Source organism: Rhinatrema bivittatum, chromosome 2, assembly GCF_901001135.1.
Source record: "Rhinatrema bivittatum chromosome 2, aRhiBiv1.1, whole genome shotgun sequence".
NCBI classification, from domain to species: domain Eukaryota; kingdom Metazoa; phylum Chordata; class Amphibia; order Gymnophiona; family Rhinatrematidae; genus Rhinatrema; species Rhinatrema bivittatum.
In genome coordinates, this window is record NC_042616.1 from 212,563,669 (window position 1) to 212,588,399 (window position 24,731).

The 24,731-nt window shown below is 42.7% G+C and overlaps 1 protein-coding gene across 2 annotated transcripts in view; it reads left to right on the top strand.

Moving 5' to 3' along the window:
* Window positions 1-580: 580 nt before the first annotated feature.
* The window catches only part of LOC115084348 (pro-neuropeptide Y), a 53,220-nt gene continuing 29,069 nt past the window's right edge, over window positions 581-24,731 (top strand). Inside the window, exons 1-3 of one of the 2 annotated variants that reach the window (XM_029589110.1) lie at window positions 581-873; window positions 1,953-2,140; window positions 14,770-14,854. In XM_029589110.1, the coding sequence (XP_029444970.1) occupies window positions 1,953-2,140; window positions 14,770-14,854 (273 nt within the window). In that variant the 5' untranslated portion in view covers window positions 581-873. Of the gene's footprint in view, window positions 874-1,952; window positions 2,141-14,769; window positions 14,855-24,731 lie in introns of those variants that run through there. The other variant, XM_029589109.1, reaches the window with a different exon arrangement.

Below are 24,731 nucleotides of genomic sequence, written 5' to 3' on the forward strand. Positions count from 1 at the left end.
ATTTTACTATATTCGATCAGACATTGACATCCGTCTTTGAGGAGGAATAACACTTAACAGAAATTACTTTACAGCGAATCATTAAAATTCCCCCCTCTAGCGGTGTACACACTTTATTAAACTCTTCTCGTGCTGCTTTTTTTTTTTTTTCTTTAAGAAAGATGGAACAAGTAGCGTTTTCTTAAAACATATATAGTCGTGTCCCTAAATTACGCAATAAAATCCAAGCTACTGCGTTTGTTATCTCCTATGGGATGGGAAAGACCAAAAAAAAAAAAAAGCGCGTTCCAATGAAGGTCCCAGAACGCGCTCCTTTATGAAGTGGCATGAGGTTAATATTTATACTTTCCTCCCCCCTCGCCGTAGCGGCCGTCGTCATTTGCACGGGGCTTGGACGTTGGCAGCGCCTCCCATGCCCTGCTCGGAGTAAAGCGCCGCCAGCCTTTTTGCGGGAGTGCTGGTGACTCAGAGGAGACGTCAGAGCTCGCCTGGAAAAGTTGGTGAAGTTAGCAGAAGTGACAGCTTAGTTTCCGGGTTTATCGGGGAGAGGGGGGGGCGGGGGCGCTGGCTTTGTACCGTGAGTCGTGCCTCCGGCGCTAGGGAAGTGGCGAAGAGCCGGCAGCAGAGTCCCCTTCCGAGCGCGCTCCGCCCAGGCCCCTCCTCCCCGCAGCCAGCCCCACTCTCTCTATAAATTGGAGCCGGGCAGAGCCGCCCCGACCTGGAGAGCAAAGCGGAGGGAGCGAGGCTGAGGCTGAGGCTGAGGCGCGTTACTGGGGAGCCAGAGCCCGAAGCGTGCGAGCAGAGAAGAGAGGCGAGGAGAGCGACCCCTGGGCGGCAGCAGAGAGGAGCACTGCACGGTCTACGCACGGGGAGGTGAGTACCGCGAGCTGTCCGGAGCCGGAGGAGCTCTCCAAGGTACCTACGGGGCGAGCCTAACCTTCTGGCTCACTTTCTGCTGCTCTCTTTTGTTTCTTGCCTGTTGTCCCCCCCTCAAAATAAGTTTTTAAAACTCCACCAGCTTTTCAACTGTTCTGCATTTCTTCTGAGAAGCATCTGCCTTACTCATATGACTCTTGATTCAGGGCTGCAGTAGGGTGACACCAGTGCACATTGAACCAACTTTGAAATCCAAGTAGTAGTATGCTTATCGTTTCGTTCCGTTTGTCTGTGGTTTCTCATGCAGATGTTCAAATTTAACGAGCGTGCTTAGAGTTTTAACAAATGGATAACTTTGCCACAGTTTATAACAGGTTATCATGACGATTTGGAAAGCAAACCAAACCAGAAAAGCAGATGAAGTTTTAAACTAAGCAAAAAAAAACAAAAAAAAAAAAACGACAGTTAATTTTGTTTACGTGTTTGTTCAGGAATGATTGGGCAGCATTATTTCAGCTTTTTCATGAAACACAGTGCTGTATTTTTAATTATCAAATAGTATGTGTGAGTTTTCCATTATATCTAGATTTACAAATATATATATATAAATGCAACGTTATGTGAAGAAACCCAAGGTTACTTTATTTTAATTTTCCAAGATTGCAGTGGACTTAGAAGTTACTCGAACGAGGTAACTTCTAGTTTGTTACGTTTCCTAGCTAAAATTCCACTGAACCAGACTCCAGCATGCAATCATCGGCTACAAAACATTTTGAACAATTAATTACATCTTAAAATTTAAAAGGAAAGCACTCAGTCAGTAATTTTATTTTATTTTCTGTCTTACGTTGAGCAAAACGAATGCTTTCCAGAAGAGTCGTGGGAAAGTTTTTTGGGGACTGGATTTGGACCCTCGACTTGTAGGATACTTTTGCTTGACTTTTTCCATCGCAGATAGGAAGGTGTTAGCCTTTGCTGATGTCTTCGTTTGTATTGCGGATAGTTTTCATAGAATGCTCAGTTAATCTGTTATGGGGGATATCCCCCTCCACTTCCCCAATGTGTGTGTTATGCAGATGCAAGGGAGCATGAGGTTGTGGCTGTCTGTCCTGACTTTCACCTTGAGCTTGCTGATCTGCTTGGGGACACTGGCAGATGCATATCCATCCAAACCGGACAATCCTGGAGAGGACGCACCGGCAGAGGACATGGCAAAATATTACTCGGCGCTGAGGCATTACATCAATCTCATCACAAGACAGAGGTACAGTGTGGTGCAAGGTCTCCTTCGTAATAGCTCATCAACACCATCCTTCACTGTATTTTCAGACTCCCAAACCCTTGCTTAGCTCTAAAACGTTTCACCTTTCAGAAGAAGTAAGAGGTAGAGTTGATGAAGATCACGCATTTAACTTGTAGGTCAAGTGGTTTATATGCTATGCTGGATGGGGGCCACCTTCTCTATTTAATTTATTGTAAACTGTATTCTGGGATAAATAAAGTTTTGATCATTTTAATGGAATTTGCATTAAGCTGGTTTTGAACTTTTATAATGCAAAATATAAGACCCAAATTAAATTAAAATACAATTTATTACAACACAAAGGATTTCAACAGATGAAAGCCTCTCTATGGAAAGCTGATGATATATCACTGGGTTAAAAGCAAACCTTTCAGGGCAGGGATTGTATGTTTTAATCTTACTATTAAACCATATATGGGACAGAATGGGGCTGGACACTGGACAGTCTAGATGAAGGTAGGGAAAGAAAATTTTTAGGAAGAGGAGAAAGGGAGAGTTTGAGTGATTGAGAAAGCAAAGAAAGACACAGGCTATAAGAAAATGTGCAAAGGTGTAGCTGCAGAAGAGATATTGGGGTTCACTGGAAAACTTTGGTTTGATCAAGTCACAGAGATTTAAGATTTCAATTTTGAGTCAGGTGAAGTTTTTGCCTGAGACAAGAAGGAAACAATTGCATTAGTCTTTTTCAGCTGGCCACTCTCCAAAAAATGAGAGTCCTTGTCAAAAAAAAAAAAGGAAACCAGGCAACAGCCCGGATAGAGAAGTGTTTCAGTTATCCTGTTAATTTTCCTAATATTGCCTTACTTATATGTTTAAAGTTGTAACTAGTTAGTTTCGCTTATGCTGATTAGATCAAGTTTCTGATTTGTTCCATGTAAACTGCTACACGGCAGTAGTTATTACCGTTTAACTGTGAACCGGAGTGATATGTATTGTATACAGGAACTCCCGGTATATAAAATCCATAAATAAATAAATAAATAATATCTGAAACAGATAAAATGACTCTAGGGAGCCTTTTATTTGTGTTATTTGAGGAATCAAATTTCAGTGTCTGATATTCAGGAAAGTGTGTTTTAATAGCAGGAGTTTGCCAAGCCAACCAGAAAGATTTAAAAAAATGTCTAATTATTAATCACCTGACCAGAAAAAAATAACTGTAGCAATAAATAGCTAAAGAGATGTCATACTGTTAATCCAATTATTACTTAGTTGTTTTTTTTCTAAAAGCAATTTCATTATTGAGCGATTAGATTGCTGGAAAATCTACCTTTTCACCACAAGATGTCTTCATTGAAATGACAGTTCATATTAGGTTGGCTCAGTTTGCTCAGTAAAAAAAAAAAAAAAAGAGAGAGAGAGAGAAAATCAAAACGTCTTGACTTCTTATCACCTTGTATAGTGGTAAGAAAACATAATTTCAAATTGTGCATGATATAGCAGTTCAGATTAGCTTTGGCTCTCCTCCAAACTAGGGATTGGTTCTGAGTCCTGCACATTACTATGTGGCTTGAATTTTAAATTATGATTTGGTTCCCCCAAATTTGAGCTGATTGCTACTTAGTTTATAATTTTTAACCAAGATCATTGACTGAGGACAGTGATGGTGTGAATGGCAGAGATCTTCTTTCATCATTGGCAACAAAACAGAGTGTTCAAGAAAATGTGTTTTGTATTCTTTCATATTTTGCAAAGTTGCTGGATAGAACACATTTTAAATAAATAAATTAACAAACAAATAAATATATAAAACAAAACACAATAAAAATAAACAAAATTGTGTTCATTTTCTTTTCATTTGGAGGGGGCTGGAGGGCTAGAGGAAAGAGCAGAGAGGTGCCTGAGGCTAGAGGAAGGGGCAGAAAGATGCCCTCCAGCCCCAGTCCCCCGATATCATACCCCTTCTGTCAGCTCCAAATAGGGCAGAAGAAATGCACAGTCACTCCTATCCTGCTACTGCTGTTTTTCAAAATGGTGCTGGTGACCCAAGGCCAGTACCATTTTGAAAAACAGCAGCAGTGGGGCAGGAATGACTATGGATCTTTTCTGCTCCATTTGGAGCTGACAGATGGGGTAAAATACTGGAGAGTGGAGGCAGAGGGGGGGGGTTTTGGAGGTAGGTGTAGAGGGGCCTGTTATTTTATTCATATAAATAAATAGATATAGATATACACATTTATTTATTTATTTTGAATCATATTCTGCTAGCATCCCAGCTATAAGCATTCCGTGCTTTTCACCAGGGAGCAGGATCCTGGTCTCTACACTGTTTTTTTAATTTCATTTTATTTTTTCTTGTTTTTCTCTCATTTTAAATAAATGAAACAAAAAGTGGAAACAAAATTTAAAAAAAAAAAGTGCAGTGCACTCCCTTAGTGGATGGTATTAGCCCTGGTGATTAACTGTCTTAAATCTCAGGTTAGATGTGTGCTTGGATCTTGAGAAACTGTCCTTCTTATGCCCCACTTTACCCAGTGACTTGGGTATGTCTCAATCATCTTGCATTACAAATATATGCTAGCTCACAGTAAAAGTACAAGTCAGCTCAAATTAAATGCAATTCCATGCAAGCTATCTTGCTTAGAAAAAAAAATAATTCAAAATCAGCTGAGTGTGTCAAATCCAAGTCAGCTATAAGAATTTGGGTTTCAATACAAACAGGTTTTTTAACAGTTCAGAAATCTGTACAAAGTCTAAAGCTAGCACAAGTTCAGTCAAGCTGCAGTTGATTACGAAGGCTAGTTTCAACAGTAAACGTATGACAAGAGTTTGTGGCAAAGTTGCTATAACTTGTGGCTTACCTTGATTTGAAATCACTGTTCTTTTTAGAAATAAATAATGGCTGTCAGGTCATGCAAATTTGTTTGATGTATAGCAAAAGCTGTGCAAAATATTGCACTAAAGTGATAGCTTAATGTATTCTGCTCATTGATACACAGTGTCTTGGTCCAGAGTCCTTTCCCCCTCTGTTCAGAGTGTTAAACTTCACTTCATGATAATATTAGCATAAGTTACATGTGAACTGATACGATGTGCAAACGGTTGTCGGTATATAAAATTCTCTAAATAAATAAATAAATAAATAAATAAATAATCTGCACCCACATAGTCATCATTTGTTGACTTGCAGTCTTTTTACTGACACCATTAAATTATTTAAAAAGTCTGCATTGCATGCAATCTTCGTAATACATTCTCTTCAAATGCAGCAATAATTTGTATGCTGCTTGTTTTTACATTTTCAAGAATTTTTAAATGCTGGAACTTTCACCAAACTAAGTGCACATTATATTATTTCCTAGACAAAATGCACAAAATAGTTATAAAGTGACCTACTCATATTAGCTTTTTAAATAAATTGAAAGGCTTAACTGATAGATTTTTCAGCCTTTATACAAATATACCATACTTTGCAATACATCATTTTAGCAAGAAATCTCTGTATCCTATGCATCTGAGCTTAAATTTAGTTTTTCACAGTGTTAAATATTTTACATGTTATACTGAAGGTAAGGAGTGTGACACGCAAAATAGGAAAGTAGTGCACTAAACCAGGTCCCTAACTGATGATTATTAAACACTAAACCTCACTGAATTCATAATGAAACACTTAAGGGTGAATTTTAAAAGCCTGTTGTGCACCAAAACAGGGAGATATGCATGTCTGGCCGGTGCACGCTGCGCAGATTTTAAAAGGCACCCAAATACGCACGTATCACCCGGTATGCGCTCAAACAAGATGTTGCAAAAAAGGGTAAGGGGGTGGGCATGAGCGGGACATGGGCATTTCGGGACTTTAACATGAAATGTGCATGTAAGTGTTTACATGCACTGCATGCACCAGGGTCCCCTGCCACATAAATGTACCACTGCTATGGATAGCGTGTAAGTAATAAAATAAAAAATTCTAAGCTAGTCAGTGGGATTTTAAGGGTTGGTGCTAACAGGTTAAAAGGAGGCTATTTAACTAGGGGGGTTAGGAAGCCCTATCCCTCACTTGGACGACCTGGGAATGAACTGGGGAAACTGGTTATTGCATCAGCACACGTGTCTACTAAAATGCAGGATAAAAATGTACACCCATATATGTGCGTACAGCCTATTTTATAGCATGCATGCATATACACACGCATGTTATAATATGACCATGTCCTTTGGCGTAAGCCGGCATACCTGCGTACATGTGCGCCCGCACACCTGTTTCAAAGTCACCTTAATTTCTTATTAGTTCACATCAGGTAAATTGACTTGATGAACGAATATAACGAGGCTCTTATTTTGGCATACTGCCCTGGCAATGTTTACATCTCTTGGGGGGTAGGAGGCAATTAAAATCATCATGCAATGGCAACACCTAGTGGTCAGGAAAAGGCCTCCAGTTGAAGGGCTTTCAAGGGAACCCTGGTGAATACTCAGCTTAGGAATATCACTGCAATGACTGGGAAAGTAAATTGAGAGAAGGATATAAAATAGAGGGAAAATCTTCAGGTAGTTGTGAATGAAGGTTCATGGTGCTGTAATCCAACAGAAGCTGGTTCTGTTTGAGGTGGAAATCCAAAGGATTAGCAGGAAACTGTAGGGCCAAAAAATACTATTCAAATTACCAGTAGTGTCTACTATACATAAATATTTCTGGGTTGTTTTTTTTAAAGATCATTTGGATCTTGTATTATCTTATAAATTGCCTATTGATTTTTGCTGTGATTTTTTGGAGTGGGTGAGAAGAACCAGGCTCACAGCAAGAAAACAGAAGATTGCTTGACATGGTAATATGTGACTGAAGCTATTTTTAAGGTCACCAGGATTTTTCTTCTATAGAAATGGGGGGAAAAATCAGTATATTTTCTAAATTATATAGCATGCTATTCAACTGATTATGACTTTTCTAGTCTTCACAAAAGTTTGCTTATAATCTCTCCAGAACAATTTAGTGATTATGAGATTTGTAGGGATGGTATGATACAGATAAAGGCAGCAGGTTGGTAGTGTAGCCTGCTGCTTGGAGCTCAGGGCTATGAGCAGCTTATCCACAGGTAGAAATGCAAACATGCCACTCATTCACTTTGTGAATGTCATTTAATTTCAAATGAACAATCTCATGTTTTCTTTCCTTGCTAAAAAAACAAAACCAGTGCTGGAAAAATATGTTTACATTTTTCATTATGATCCTTCTTTCTATGTGAAAGCTTCTTTTCTTTAGCTACCCTCTGCCATGCATGTATACTATAGGTGTGACATGATATTTATTTTATTTATTTAAACTTTTTTCTATACCGACGTTCATGAAAGGACATATCGCATTGGTTTACAGTGAACCAAGGTTAGAATTACATCGAACAATTGAACAGGGTTATATCAAATGAAAAAACAATGGAATAGACATGAGCAAGGTAGGAGAGGTAAAAAACCACCATATGATCAGGAACTAATTGGATAACTGGGGGGGGGGGGGGGGGAGAGAACATTCATAACTGTAGTAGGAAAAGTGTCGTACGGCGTATAGTGTCCGTGAGAAGCATCAGTTCTTTACGGAAAAGCTATTTTGAAAAACCAAGTCTTAAGCTTTAATTTATAATATAAGAACATAAGAAATTGCCAATGCTGGGTCAGACCAAGGGTCCATCAAGCCCAGCATCCTGTTTCCAACAGTGGCCAACAGGCCATAAGAACCTGGCAATTACCCAAACACTAAGAAGATCCCATGCTACTGATGCAATTAATAGCAGTGGCTATTCCCTAACGGGCGGATTTTAAAAGCCCTGCTCGCGTAAATCCGTCCGGATTTACGCGAGCAGGGCCTTGCGCGCCGGCGCACCTATTTTCCATAGGCCTGCCGGTGCGCGCAGAGCCCCGGGACTCGCGTAAGTCCCGGGGTTTTTTGTCGGGGGGGCGGGGCCGATCGACACGGCGTTTTGGGGGCGGGACATGGCGTTTCGTGGGCAGGCCCGGGGGCGTGGTTTTGGCCCAGGGCAGTCTGGGGGCGTGGCCGTGCCCTCCGGAACCGCCCCCGGGTTGCGTCTCGGCGCACCAGCGGCCCGCTGGCGAGCGTGGATTTACTTCTCCCTCCGGGAGGCGTAAATCCGTGGACAAAGGTAGGGGGGGTTTAGATAGGGCCGGGGGGGATGGGTTAGGTAGAGGAAGGGAGGGGAAGGTGAGGGGAGGGTGAAAGAGAGTTCCCTCTGTGGCCGCTCCGATTTCGGAGCGGCCTCGGAGGGAATGGAGGCAGGCTGTGCGGCTTGGCGCGCGCCGGCTGCCCAAAATCGGCAGCCTTGCGCGCGCCGATCCTGGATTTTAGAAGATACGTGCGGCTACGCACGTATCCACTAAAATCCAGCATACTTTTGTTTGCGACTGGTGCACCAACAAAAGTACGCGAACGCGCATTTTTTTAAAATCTACCCCTAAGTAAACTTGATTAATAGCAGTTAATGGACTTCTCCTCCAAGAACTTATCCAAACCTTTTTGAACCCAGCTACACTAACTGCACTAACCACAGCTTCTGGCAACAAATTCCAGAGCTTTATTGTGCGTTGAGTGAAAATGCATTTTCTCCGATTAGTCTTAAATGTGCTACTTGCTAACTTCATGGAATGCCCCCTAGTCCTTCTATTATTCGAAAGTGAAAATAACCGAGTCACATCTATTCGTTCAAGACCTCTCATGATCTTAAAGACCTCTATCATATCCCCCCCTTAGCCATCTCTTCTCCAAGCTGAACAGCCCTAACCTCTTCAGCCTTTCCTCATAGGGGAGCCATTTCATCCTATTTATCATTTTAGTTGCCCTTCTCTGTACCTTCTCCATCGCAACTATATCTTTTTTGAGATGCAGCGACCAGAATTGTACACAGTATTCAAGGTGAGGTCTCACCATGGAGCGACACAGAGGCATTATGACATTTTCTATTTTATTAACTATTCCCTTCCTAATAATTCCTAACTTTCTGTTTGATTTTTTGACTGTTGCAGCACACTGAGCTGACGATTTCAAAGTAATTGATGTAATGTAATTGAACACACAGTGGAATACTTAGCAAAAATAGCTTATTCACACCTTAAAAATGATAGTTTGATCTCCAGTCTGAGACCTCTGTTTGCAATAGATTAATTAACTATTTTTCCATTATATTACATACTCAGTTATGTGATTTGTTTATCATGCAAAGTGTTTGGTTTATTTTCCTGGAACACAAACATATATTAAAAAGATGTTAGCCTTTCTTTTCCTTGCATACTTTTAGATTTTTTAAAACATCATCATCATTTATCTCATTCTCTTCCAGCAGATGAGCTCAAGTGCATGTCACAGCATGGAGAGAAGTTTACAGTAGTCATAGAATGCATCAGGGATATAAAATTTATAGTTTAATGTGAGGATTACAATAGGCAGAGAGTATATCAATAAAAGAACATCTAGCAGTTATAAATAGACATAGAGTAACATCAATAATACAATGCCAATCAGTAATTATGGGGGATAGTTGACGAAATAGGTACCGTCAGTAATAAAATAATCAGATCACAATAAATAGGAGGCAGTAAAAGTAAATGGAGAACATGAAAAGTAGGTAGGAAGTATGTTAGAAATAATGTAAAGTACAATGGGGAATTTGTTGAGGTAGATTTTAAGGTTACGATATAGTGTAACTAGTATAGAGCGAAGTGAGATTTAAAGCTGACAAAGACATCAGGGGATGAAAGGGTCCAGCAGTGGGCCAAAGGCTACGACAAATAGCCAGACTTTAAGTTTCTTCCTAGAGGAGAAGAGGTCAGGCGTAAGCCTGATGTCCAGAGATAGAAGGCTCCAGAATGTTGGGACTAGTCTTGATAAGGTTCTCTTTCTCATGTTGGAGAGCTGCATTTCCTTGGTGGCTGGTACTACCAGGTGAGTATGAGTTAACGGAGTGCAGTCAGTGAGAGGCTGTGTACACGGAGAGCCGGTTTGTTGAGGTAGAAGTCCACCAGGCCTGTGTGCCTTATAAGCTAGAACAAGGATTTTGAATATGGTGCGTAAAATGTTGGGAGCCGATGAATTGTAGGGTTTTTAGGAGTGGAGTAATCTTACTGAAATGTTTTTGATGCAAGTCAGGAGGTCCATCATTTCTAGATTGCTCAAGATCTAATGAATGTGGCCGTACTTTAAGGAAAATAGGAAGAACTAGGACTAGGGTTACCATCTTTTAACTGTCAAATTTCTGTATGCTTGAAGATGCTGTTTAATGTCTTCGCTGATGGGATTTACACAGGTGCAATTATTATTGCCAGCTTTCACCATTAGTAAACATAGAAAAAGAGAATATATATCAGCACACAAGGACCCATCTAAACTGCCCTGTTTACTTCCTGCCGCAGTGCCATAGCCCCCACCTAAGCTCTGACTTTCCCCTCATTTCATTGCAGTGAACAATCCTCCATCCTTGTCCCAGGCTTTCTTGTACTGTTGTTGTTTTTGCCTCCATCACCTCCGCTGGGAGGCTGTTCTATACATCCACCGCCTTTTTGGTGAGGTAATATTTTCCGTTGTTACTCCTGAGCCTACCCCTTTGCAGCCTCAGAGCATGACTGCTAGTTCTTAAACTTCTTTACTTTGAAAAAAAAAGTTTGCTTTATCACCCAGGGGCCAGCTGCTATTTTGTAAAAAAAAAAAAAAAAAAATGTTTTAAGCCTCTGAATAAATCGTGGACTGAAATCTATGTAAGTGACACAAAATAAACGTGTCCAACGTGTTGAATATAGCGTAGCGACTAAAGTGCACACTGTATTGTCTAACCAAGTTGCAAGGCAAGACAGGATACGAACCTGCAGCCGGGGGGCTAAAATCAGGACATTTCCAAACATTTTAGCCCTCCCTCTTTCTTTTACGTGCAGTACCCCCAAAAAATGTGTACAGTCTGGAAACAATCAGGAGAGTTGACCAGCTCCAGTCCTCGAGTGCCACGAAGAGGTCTGGTTTTTGAGATAGCCAAACTACGCAAATTAGCCTGGTTCTCGGAATGAGATGCATGCGAATGTCACTCATGAACGTTCGTTGTGGCAATACTGAAAGCCAGAACCTGTTTGTGGTGCTTGAAGCCTGGAATTCATCATGCCTGAGCTAGTTTAAAGAGCCCGAAAGGCAATTGTACGAGACTCCTCATAAAGGAAATTCCATTCCTCTCATATTCCCCCCATTGTTTGCAGAATTTTTTTTTCCATTGAAGGCACAGCAAAACGCATCTTTTCACAGTAAAATCTGAACTGATGACTGAGAAGGTCTGACTCCCCATCATGGTGGAAATTATAGTTGGGCAAACAGCAACAGAAATCGTAGAGTCAAATGTTGCTAAAAAAAAAAAAAAATTGATGAAGTAAACAGTCCCTTTTGACTAATTATGAATTTGTTTCATTTTGAGTGATTTTGAAACTTTTCAGTGTTGCCAAGTTGACTAGAAAGTATTTTTATTTCAAGACATCCCAAAACGTTTAGGCCAATGTGGCCCCATTTTAGTACTTGAAAATTCACATGATGCCAGAGGGTGACCAAAACAAACTAGCAGTGAATGGTCTTCCTCCAACAATCTCACCTTCCCTGCACTCCAGCTGGTCCCTCTCTCAAGATCCATCCTCTCTAGCTGATCCGTTCTCTCATCCTCCACCCTCTTCAGAGGACCTTATCTCTTAAACATTTCCCCTTCAAATGACCCCTCTTACATCTCCCAGCTCTTGTCATCTTCTCCGGCCCTTTCCATATCCCCCAGCTAATCCTCTCAACCCCAGACCCTTCTTATAACTCCCAACTGATCCTCTGTCATCCCTTCCTTCTCACTCCATCCCCATTCCCTCCTCACTTTCATCCCTCATCCTTTGCTCCCATCTCCCAACCCTTCTCTTACATCCCCCCCCCCCCTCAGCTGATTCTCTCTTGTCACTCAGTTCCTCTCTTACATATCCCCAATTGATCTTCTGTTGGTCCCCTCTCTCACCACACACAGCCAATTCTTCTCCTCGATTAAACCTTCAAACCCCTCCTGCATCTTATCCCTCCCTCCCTTCAAACCGCAGCTTCCTCCAAACATGCTCACCAGTTGTCATCCCCTGGGCCAAATGTAATTGACAACTGGTGGGAAGAGATGTTGGCTCGATGACAGGGGCAACATTTTTCTCCTGGGTAGATTAAGTGGCGAGAGGAGCTGTGGCCATCCCAATCGGCTGTGCACACTCAGCCCTCCCCCCTCCCCCTCTCGCAGCTGGATCCGAGGCCAGTGGTGATCTGAGGCCGGCAGCAATGTTAGAAATGAAAGTCAGCGCAGGGCCCGTGAGCTAGGGCAAGCTCACGGGGCCTGCAATGGCCCCGAGCTCTCCTTGTGCGGGGGCTTCCTGTTACCACGGAAATTCATGTGAGGGCGGCGCCGCTGCAGGTCTGTGAGTGCTGGCTGGCTCACAGGCTGACTTCCGCTACTAATGCTGCTTCGGCTGCTGGCGCCTGAAAAGTGTTGCTGTTCGAGGCACTTGTGACCCTGGCTGAAGGTTTTGTGACCCTCCCCACACACACACACACACACACACACAACACACACTCTCCCATGTGGGATCCAGAGCCAAAGTTTGGGAAGCCCTCTTTTATTTAGTTCAGTGTTTCACTTTAGAGAGAAAAGGCTGATATTAATGTCCCCCCCCCCAAACACTTCACTCCATCCTCTCAGCAGGGATGCGTGTGGCAGAAATGAGTGATTCTCTCGGGAAAAATAAATAAATGAAAGGCTTGCAGGCTTTGCAGTACAAGGAGAGCTGTTCCTGTTGCTCAGTGCACGGTCTTTCCTCCTCTCTCTCTCTCTCTCTCTCTCTCTTTCTCTCCACAGCTCTCGTTGCTGATTGTTGGTTTCACGGTGCTGGCAGTTACTTGTCAGTCACATCCCACTGACCTCAGTAGGATAGACACAGAGCGCGCGCTTGGGGGAGAGAGGAGATGAAAAGAAGGGACAGACAAATTGTGTGGGGGGGGGGGAGAGGAAAGAGAAAAAAATAAAGGGAGAAGAAATACACGAAATTAGTAATGAGGTTTGCAGTGAAGACAGATGTGCATGGGAAAAAGCAACAAATCAGGGAGGGAGATTAAAGAGAAATGAAATGCAAGTGAAGGGGCATCTTATGGAGACAGCGGCGAAATGAGCCCGATCAGATAAATGGGAGAGAGAACGAGGAAAAAAGTGAAGGCCATGGAGAGGATGGAGGCAGGAGATGAGGCAGGTAATTTGGGGAAAGGGAGAGGAGAGAGATAGCTGGGAAACATATGGGGTGAAAGGTAAATGAAAGATATAAATGGAAGGGAGGAATAGAAAATTAATATTAAAAGGAGACAGAAAATGAAGGAGTTAGATACCCGGTAAAAGGGGGAAAAAGGAAAACCAGGGGAAAAAAACAGAAGAAATTCTGGAATACACAAAGGGCAGAAGAGAATAGAGACAGCAGAAAGAAGGGAGAGGCAGAACCAGTAACACCAGATCAGAGGCTGAGGGGAAAAAGAAGTGCGGAAAGAGGAAACAATATCATTGCAATAAAATGTCAAAGAATGGAAGCGGAGCAAGGAGAAATGTGGTACTGCAGGTGGAAGGAACGGCAATAACAATGCGGTGCAAAGCAAAGGACAGAAAGAAAGGGGAGAACTGTAAGGAAACGGGGACAACAAGAAGAGAGAAGTGAGGGGAGGTAGAGAAGAGATGGAGGAGAGAGCGATGAAGTGCTGAGAAAAATGATCACAGAATGAGGGACCCAGAAGAGCCACTCCGAAGGGAACAAGGGCCCTTGAATAGGGCTATTCATGCTCACATTAATGCGGGTTAGTGAATCAGCCTCATCAAAAACAAGGCCACAGCAATCACTGCACGCATTAATCCATGTTAGCGTCAGTGTGACCTACATTAACATTAGCATTACAGCACAGGTTACTGAGCTTTCATTCGTGTTTCATTTGATTTATAAACATTTGATAGTCTGCCTTCTCCTCAGATAGTCTCAGGGTGGATAAAAATCAAAATTTAATGAATGGCCATCCATATGTTAAGATGGAGAATCAAATAACGAAACAGCTAACATTGGTGAAACTGTTCTACTTTCATTTGCAATGCCAGAGAACAGCAATGCTGTACCTTGCATACATAATATATCCATGCTGAAAGTTAATTGAAATTCAGCTTTGCTTCACCAAAGAATTTTAATTGATAATATTTTACTGTGATTTATATATCAGTGTGATAGAAAATCTTAGGCTTACTGAGTTGCAAAGTATATCAGAGCTGCTTAGATAGTGCATGAGGGGATTTAAAATTGTGGAGCTTATGGGGGCCTAAGGTGATTCTTAAATCTTCATCCTTTGCCATTTGCCAATCTCTCCTACATCACTGGCACAGCACAAAAAAAAGGACTTCCCAGCCAGGCTGAGTGCTTGCTCTCCCTGACAGCGAGTCCTCAATCTGCCATTATCTGGCTGTTCCAAAGCTTATTAGCCACATGTCTAGTCTCTGTTTCGTCTCACAAACATTTGAATATTGGAAATATAGTCAAGCTTTCATAAAGGTGAATAGAAGAAAAATAAACTTTTTTTGCTCCAACAGGTATGGAAAGAGATCGAACCCAGAGACAATGGTCTCAGATGTTTGGTGGAGGGAAAGCACGGAAAATGTTCCTAGATCTAGGTAAGCAGACAAATGTTTTGTGATTTTTTTTGCTGGACGTTAATATTAAAATTGCAGTATTCACATTTTACTGCACGACCTCAAACATAAGCAAGGATTATCCATCTCTAACCTAGAGACTAAAATGTCAAGTAGGTATTTATTTTGCTATTTCCTCTGAAAAGGAAGGGCAATGCCTTATTGTCTGTCACTGACAGGGTAAAGGTCTGATCAACAGGAACATTGCCTAAAACAATGTTGAGAGGGAGATCACATGTTCACCACAGAGGCTGTAGCTTTCCCTTTTACCTTAAAATATCCATCTGGGGACCAGGCCTAGTGGCAGTGCTGCTCTGCGCCATGAAGAGAGCCTGAGTTCAAGTCTCCAGCCTAGTCTTTCTGCTGCTTGGGTCGTCCAGAGCCGGGATGCTGCGCAGGCAGCTTCTGGGGGAGGGAGTTGGTCACTGCATAATGTGACTACCAGTGGCTAGATATAGGATCCAGGATTGCAGGGCTCCAGAGGTAGATCTGGTACATGGCTCCCCCCCTCCCCCCCAACCAAGAACCATTCCTGGGCTAGGTGAGTTGGGAGGTGATATAAAAATAGGGGCAAACTCCCAGGGTAGATTCAAATGAAGGGCTTGGCACTGGATCCCTCTCAGTGCCCATTCTGATTGAGATGGAAGCCCAAAGGAGAAGGACAAAATTGCGTAGGCCAAAACATTCCCATTCGCATCTCTTACTGAAAATGCAGAATGAGCTGAAGAAATAGCATTATCTCAAGATGACATATTTTCTGCAGAGTAAGCAGTAACTCTCTAAAGCTATTGGACATGTCGGTGAACTCACAGTTGTGAATGCCTCTGAATACATAATATAGTGCTAGTGTGGATGATGGCAGATAAAGATCAGCTTGCTCATCCAGACTGTCCAGTCATTCCTATCCACAATGCTAAAGATATATCCCAGCTGCCTCCATCTTAGGCAGATGAGCATATTCTAGGACTATGTACAAACTTTTTTTTTTATTTCATTTTGGTTTTCATTTTGTTTCAGTTTGCTTGTTTGTTTTTGTTTCTTTTCATTTCATAACTTGCTTGATGTTCCATCAATTCAGCAGGCCTGGCTTGATGAGACCCGAGTGACCGTTTTCAGTTGCTAGAGCAGCCTGCGGTGATGAATTACGCTCAGTTCAGTGTTATTCCACTTTTAGGGAACAAGTAAAGACTTTTTATTTTAAGCAGTCTTTTAACATCACCGTTCCTTAGAATTTATGTTATTCTTGGATATTTATTGTGGCAGGATATTCATTAACCCTTCATTCTTTAGAATAGCTGGCTATATTCAAAGTTAACTTTGCTCGGCAGACCGGGTTTGAATATAGACCTCTGTATAAACATGCTTCATAACATCTTTAATTCTTCCTTCTGATGCTGGCTGCGGGTTGTTTTAGTGAGAAATATTGTTTCAGTGCTGACCCAAGAGATTGATACTGTCATGTGGTGTTTATCAGTTTTGCTTCTTCTCTGTAATACTGTGGCAAATGTCCTGAAGTAGTGCACTTATTGTCAGTCAGTCTTTGTTTTTCTTTGTTGGATCTCCTGTGATGGACTCTTGACTTGTTTCCTTTCCACAATATTTGATGCCAAGCAGTGAGCTTCAGTACTTTGAGATTGTTCAAGACACATAAGCTTTTCCCTCTGGGACTCTTTTTTTTTTTTACTGATTTTTAGCAGTTTTAATAACATGAATTTTGCACTGTCGTCTGAATCCTGGCAAAGTAAGAATGGCTGTGGTTTGAATACTTTCCTCGTTTCTTTTGTTCTCTCTCCGAAAAGTTTTGTTGGGGTGGGCACTGCAGATAATTCATCTTTTAAAAAATGTTTGCATAGCTTCTCAGAAGGAGCGGAAAAATATGTTTCCATGACAGCAGTCAAAGCATTAGATATACCACATTTAATATTTTCAACGGGTTCAACACTTTCAGAGCAAAAAGGTACTTTCTCTGAGGATTAATATAACGAATTTTAAACAAATATTACGGAAGATTTAAAGGATATGGAAAGCACTGAAAAGCAGTGTCCCACTCTCTGTTTCAAAATTGTCAAAGAAACAGCCAAAATCTTGCTCTCAAATAATAGATTCTTATATTTGAATGTAAATATACTCAACTTTTGCAGGCGCTAGAATATTTTGGAAGGGATTCTCACTCTTTTTTATCATGTGAAAAGTGGGAAAAACAAGAGTCTGAGCAAGTTGTATGCTATTTAAGGAAAAATGCTCATCCATGAGTGGCACAATGGGATAATTTTAGTAAACACATTGAGCCTGCCAAACTTTGTAGACTGTGAGACCTATTGGACCAATGTAGGAATTATCCAGAGATGGTGTTCAACTTGAGCTTTCAAAAGCACATAGGGATGGAGAGAGAGCTATAAACAAGGAAGCAATTCTAAGCTGTCTTCTGCATCCAGATAGGAGTTCTTATATCAAGATTCTGGTCAGATTTTAGAACTGCAAAACATTCTTTGAAGTGATTTTCTGCTCATTTTTTTTCATTTGCTTTCTATGTTAGATCAACTAATTATATATGTGAAGTCTGACTGTATAATCATACTGCACATATGTAATTAGTTGATCTGTAATCATATGATAATACAGCCATTGACAGTAATAGTAAACAATCACCTAAGAGGGCAACAGTTCAAAAGCTAATGGCCAGTATGTGAAAGCATCACTTCTAGACTTGTCCTTTGGATGGGCATCTTAGTAGTCCATAAATTATATGGCCAGAAGAATTTGCCTTTTTCTTGCCTTTCCCTTGTGTTTCTTGGGTTAACCTTATATATAAGCCGCTACAACAATACGGTCACGCAAAAAAAAGCATGTCCGCTTCGGCACCTGCTTTTTGAACGCGCGCACAGGCCTCTCCTGGGCATGTGATACATAATGCAAATGAGGGGTCACGCTAAAAGGAGCGCTAGGGACAATTACACGCCCGTGTCGCCTTGGCCCAGGAGAGGTGGCTGTCAGCAGCTTTCGAAAACAGAAGCTCAATTTTACAAGCGTCCATTTTGCAAACCGCTGACAGCCATGGATTAGGAAAATGGACGCTCATAAAATTGAGCATCCATTTTCCTAACCTGACCCGCCGGCACAATTTTTTTTTTTTTTTAATTAAAATAAATTTTTTTTTTGGCCACACATGTTTTTTTCAGTATCCCAGGTGAATAACTAATAGCCTCATCAATATGCATTTGGATGTGATGAGCACTATTAGTTTCTGGGAGGGGATGGACACATGTTTTCGATGCGCTAAACACCTTACTGCATGAGGAGTAGTAGATGCGCGTCCAAATCGCATAAAACGGCGCACTAGCCCGGGTGCACTTTACCGTATCGGCCTGCTAGTAGGTTCCCAAGCTTTTTTTTCTGCAAGATAAGTGTTACCTCTAGCAGTTTAGCTCTAAATAGTGTAACCTTTAGCGAGTGTTTTAAGTTCCAGGCTGCACAAATTTCTTTCCTTTGTAGGGGGCTGCTATGGCTAGCATTCCTCCCAGGTCCTGAGCTCTCTATCCCAGAGGTGAATTCTCTTATAGGAGGAGACTCTTTTCTATGGCCCAGACAGTGATGTGATTTGTATGTTGGTAGCTGTGACAACTCCTGGAGGGAGTTGCTATTCCAAACAACAGGTGGGACCAGGCACTGGGTGTTAATTAATAATTTATTGATTAATTAAAGGCAAATTAATGTCCATTTTTAATGAAGTGTGCAGATTCAGATCATTCTTTACAGTTAGGGTGTTTCATTCTGAGTAGGTGTCCTTTTCTTCAGCAAACTCGTTGAGCTTCCCATGGTGATGGAAAAATATGCACTAAAAGCTCTCCCAGTGGCTTACCCTGGATTCCTATTCAGGGGTCACCTTCTAGCATAGCAAAAACTGTCCTACCTCAATCTCTAGCTTATCACCGATCACCCAGCCCTATATCCTGGTCCTGGGTGGAGATTCGAATGGGGTCTCCTTGATCTTACTGGTCCTTTTAGATGTCTGAAAAGGGTGACTCTTGGGTTGAAAAAGTCTGAGGGGCAAGAAGCCTGCTATTCCAGCCTGGCTCCCAGTGAGGAGGGGTGGACTCAAAGCCTCCTCACAAAACAAAAGAGAAAATACTTTCCCTAATCAAAAATCTTCTCAGACTAGTGTTCTGCTGTCACAGGTGCTTGCCCCATTCATGAGGTGAATGGCTCACTGGTCTTCAACCCAAGTCCTCTGAGTCCATCATGTGAGGAAGACCTTTCCCAAAGGACACAATTTAAAAACACAGTCCCTTCCCCAAAATAGGATTCTTCTAGCTTTCAGTCATCTCACACAGCCAAGCCTATCACAGGTGCCTTGCCCCATTCAGGGAATGAATGGGCTCACTTCAGTCATAGAATGGAAGCCCGAAAGGGGTTCCAGCAAAAAGGAAGGCCCTTACTGTAACTAATCTCCAAGAGACCTACTGGCAGGATGTGCACAGAGGAGATTTCACTCAAAGCAAAAACCTGATGAGGCAGGGAGGAAAAAACATACATCTTTACTGCTTGTATCGCCACTGAACTGAAACCAGCCACACCTTAGCTTACAAAATGGCCGCTTATAAAGCTAAGAGTAACCAATTCCTGTTCTCCCAGATGGGAGGAGGGCGAGGGCAATGGAAAACTCAAGAGTGTTAAAGCTACTAGAATGGAACTAAGGACTTTTAGTGGCTGACCAGATGGTCCTGTCACACTCTCCTTCCCCCACAGAAAAAAAAATGTCTGAGGGGAAGGGCACTTACTCACAATTTTTCCACAGTAAACACAGTCACCATACATAAGAGTAAGCAGATATAATAATAAATCTTGCTTCCATGGGGCACGCTATCCTGGTGGAAACTATAACCAGCATAGGTGAAGACCTAAGGTCTTACTTTAACAAAGACACACATAAGAAAGCATCACATCACAATCAACCATTGGGCCCATACTTCCTGTACACGAATAATGACACAGTTGAATTTAGAACCAGCACTGACACTACTGGCAAGCGCATAGGTGCTGCCACCACCCAGCTGTGATGTAGACACTCTCATCATCCACGGAACTTCAAGAAACAATCATGACAGTAACACATTTGACTTGCTTGCCCCTAGGCTTCATCCCTGCCAGCTCAAAACCAAGAAAGATCTTCCTATTCACATTTGGGTGTTCCCAAAGGGGGAATACTGAATGCATCCAAATACTTCATTATACAGACGACTATCACTTTCCTTCTGCTTTCCATCATATAGGACATGACAGAAAATCCACTTTACAATTTACTGAGACACAGGAATTTATGATAACTGCAGAGTAGCATCCTGTAAAGACAAAATTTAGTATGAAGGGTGTCGAATCCTATCAGGAGACTCCACCTGTGAATTAAATAAATGGTTAATCATAAAAATGGCAATAAATAAATCCACAAATAAAAATGGAGAATGAACTCTGCGCTCACTCAACGTACAAGCCACAGACAAAATGAGTGCAGAGAAAAATAAGGGTCCACACATATTCCTTGTTTATGCTGACAATAATTTTTTACTTGGTATGGCAACTCCACTGCCTTGTTATATGCATTGAATTTCAAAATGGTCCCCCGACACGGACCCCGTGTTTCACAGCAAGGCTGCGTCGGGAGGGACAATCATATGAGAGTATCCATCTGAAAATTAAACAACCAAAGTTATAATATCGTAGGACCACACATCGATGGGGTAGAGCCGGTGCGATAAAGCTAGAAAAACATACCTGTATCAGTTTCAGCATGAGTATGCAGGAGGCACAAGGATTAAAGGGGCAAAGCAGACATTTAAACGCTGTCAAATGATGCAAAAACCACCAACCAATTGGAAAGAACCAGCAAGGGTGAAGTGAAGCCAATCAGGCCACAGCAAAGTTTGTAAACAAAATGGGCGGAGTTAAGTGAAGTAGCTCCACTCAGTCTCATTGTTTAGACCACGAAGGAGAGACTGTCAAGGGTATAAATCCATTTCTGCTCTTTTCGAAAAAGCATTTCTGAGAAATTCCCTCCATGGGATGGAGGAGATAGCACGTCAGTAACAAAGAATTTCAACTCAAGAACAGTATGGGAACAAGCCAACCAGTGAGTAACTAGAGGGCATTTTCACGTTCATTATTATTTAACCAAGCTGTGTCTTAATCATACGTGTCATTTTACCGACAAATAACTTCTGGCAGGGACAAACAATGATGTAAATCACACCTGAAGAAGAACAATTGGTAATGGAGCATAAATGGAAGTCTTTTTAGAAATAGGATGTATAAAAGAGGAAAGTGAAAGTGAGAGGGGGCACACAGAACATTGACCACAAGTTCTATGACTTCCTGAAGACATAGGTAAGAAATGGATGTAGTTCATTTTTTAAATGATTTTTCTAAAATTTTATATAACCATGAGATGGAAAGAAACATTCAACAAGAGAAATAACATGATAGCATGTAAAATAGCAGTGGCAGAGTCAGGTTCTTTCCCCCCCCCCCTTCCCTTGCTCATATACCTCAGTCACACATCATCCTCCCCTTGGTCACTCATCCCCCCCTTTCCTCCCCTGTCCCCCACTCCAACTCTCTCCCCTCACACTCACACCCCTCCCCCTTTGGTCACTAAACCCCCCCCCCTTCATTCCCCTGTCCCCACTCCAACTCTCACCCCTCACACTCACCTCTCCCCTCTGTGTCGCGGTGGCCCGCCACGTGTTGCAGTGGCAGAGTCAGGTTCTTTTCCCCCCTCCCCCTTCCACTTGCTCATATACCTCAGTCACACATCGTCCTCCCCCTTGGTCACTCACCCCCCCTTTCCTCCCCTGTCCCCACTCCAGCTCTCTCCCCTCACACTCACCCCTCCCCCTTTGGTCACTAACCCCCCCTTCACTCCCCTGTCCCCACTCCAACTCTCACCCCTCACACTCACCTCTCCCCTGACACTCACTGCCCCCTTCATTCTCCCTCCCCTCACTGTCACTTCTCCCTGCCTACTCCCTACCCTTTCGTCAGTGACAGCACATCCTCTCTGAATCTCCTTCCCTGACTCTGATCCCCTCTCGCTCACAATGCCCTCCCAGCTGATCCCCCCCCCCCCCGTCCCTCACCCTCTTGTGCGGTTCTGCACGGCCCGCTCCCGAAGACGTGAGGTCAGCGAGGGATCCCTCCCTGTCGTGCACGTGAGCCCGTACCAGATTCGCCGCCGCAGCTCCTCCCAGGTGTCGAAGTTCGGCCGGCTGACACCACCACGCCCGATATCGCCGCCGTTCCCCCGCTGCTGCTCCTCCCAGTGCCATGTTGGTCCCGCTGTGCCCGACGTGCACCACTGCTGCTCCTCCCAGTGCCATGTTGGTCCCGCTGTGCCCGACGTGCGCTCCCGCCTGCGCATGCGCAGTACAGCAGCTTCATTTCCCAAGGTAGATAGCATGTATTGCATGTCTGTCCAACAGATGTCGCTGTTTTCCCCACACACATGTAAAAACATGTGTTTATCTGTAATTGTGTGACATCTATGTAAACTAGATAGAGAAGAACCTTGCTGAAAGTGAAAGCAAGGTTGTGTCCAAATTTGAAAGCAATTGGTGCAGTAGTTTTCTGAGATTATCGATTACGTCCAAACTATTTTACATTTTATTTATATAGATAGCAGTAGATAGTCACACATTTATTTTTTTATGTTCACTAGCAGCATCTTATTAAGTCTCTCATGGTGAGGTACACACTCAACCAAAGGGTATCTTGACTTCACCCCTCCCATGGAGGGCTGGCTTATAGTCTTTTCCTTTTTCCTTCCCCAAAGAGCAAGTAACAAGGTTATTGCTGTGTCTTCACCCTCTCATGGAGGGCAAGTAGCAGTCCATCTCTTGATTCTTAACTTGGGAGCAGACCAACAGGAACAGATTCTGAACTAAATCACAGACAAGCAAACCAAAAAGAGGTTTCCCTTCAGCAGTGTCTATAAGTCTTTGAATCAGCCCAACCTCAAAGATCAATCAACTCATCAACAAGGAGGATCCTCTGGCTTGGGTAGTCTCCTGGGTTATTATAATGGTTTGGGTTTGGTTTCCGGATAATGACTTCATTTGGGAGGATGCAGTTCACTGAGTAAGTGCACTGATCTTCACCCCTAGGGATAATATACAACTCCATGCTTGTATATGTCCCTTCCCAGCACAGCTCTGTGATTTGCAGTACAAGGTCCTTCAATAATTCAGATGTCCCCGGCAGTACTCTGGTGTTGAGTATTTGATTATATTTAGGTTGGTATATTGTGCTAACCACTACCAGGTATCCCTGTTTTCTTCAATAAAGTTCATAACATGTACTGGGACATAGGGATATTGTAATCCAAACATAGCTTGCACTCTGTGTTCCAACAGGCATTGGTTGTGAGGTACTTTGGATAAGTTAGACCTCTCTCGCAAGAGGCTCGGCACAGACCATGACTTGTCCCTTACCTCAGGAGGTAGGGGCTGGTCCAACAGGTCCTCCTGCTGAGAGCCTCAGATACCCCCGACAGGGCAGTAACCTCAGATGGAGTCAGCCTTCTCCCACAGGAGAAAGGCAATCTGCTAGGCAGTGCTGAATCTCCTCCAGATGGCATGCCTGAACTGGATGGCAGTACTGATATGATTGTTCATAGCCATCCAGCAGTATTCCCTGAAGGTCTTGGGAGCCTGAACCATCAGGTTAACCTTAGGGGTAACCACCTTACAGAGCTCCTATGCTTGCTCCTCTGATACTCCAGTCTCTCCTATTGAAGTAACAATAATTCATGGCAGGCTTAGAACAACCCGAAGAACCAGAACTCACAACCTGGTATTTGCAGTTGGTGTCCTTCCCCAACCCAGACGAGAGCTGGTGTTTGCAGTAAGTTGTCCACTGGCTAGATCAGGGTGCCTTCTTTTGAAGAGGGGACCAGGCGGTCCCTTGCTGACATCAGATGTGGTATCCAGGACCCTTCTCCAACCTCAGGGTGTTCCAAGGCAGAAGACAAATAGCGCAGAGTTGTCTGCCTCTCCTCAATCCAATCGGTAGAATTCTTGTCAAGTTCATTTTGACAGGTGCTGTTGCCAATCAGTATTCACTTTGGGTCTGAACCTTGCCCACTCCTCACCCCTCCATAGAAAGGAATGGGAAAAGTTCTACCAAAGCTTCACTCCATATCCTGCCCTTGCCATGCCCCAACCCACTTCCAGTTTTTATGTCATCAGAAATCGCTCTAACCATGCTCCAGACATCTTTTTTCTACATCACTGAGTATGCACAGAAATAAACCTTCCACCTCTTTGCCTAGAATTTAGAGAACCGTGTACAGTTTTCTGCAGGCAGAATGAAAACTGAGGCAGGGTCAAACTAGAGCATGTGAGCATGGTTAGAGAATATTTAACTCTGTGGGTTTTGATAAACATTATTTTCACAAAAATCTACTCAGTTTTGTAAGGATTATGAATGTTTCCAACTCACGAGAGAGACTGTATGGGAAAAACAGTGACCATGTTGAAAGGTCACATCTGATGTCATAGACAAAGCATTATGGGCAGTCTCCTGTGGCAATGGACACTGGGAACTATGTGATTGGCAGACAAAGCATTTGTAGTTCAGCTGACATTTGTTTTAGTTTCAAGACTATCTGACTAAAGAGGAAAGTCTTTTACAGATAAGAGATCTTCCTCACAGCCCTTTCATTCTCCTGCCTAGTGGACAAAGACTGAAAATTTGAGAGTGAGAAGAAAAAAAATGAATATTTTGAAAGCCCTTTAAGGAACACTTTGCAGAGAAGTAAACATTTATTTTGACTGTTGATAAATACAAACTGACTCATTTACCTAGTAGCAAAG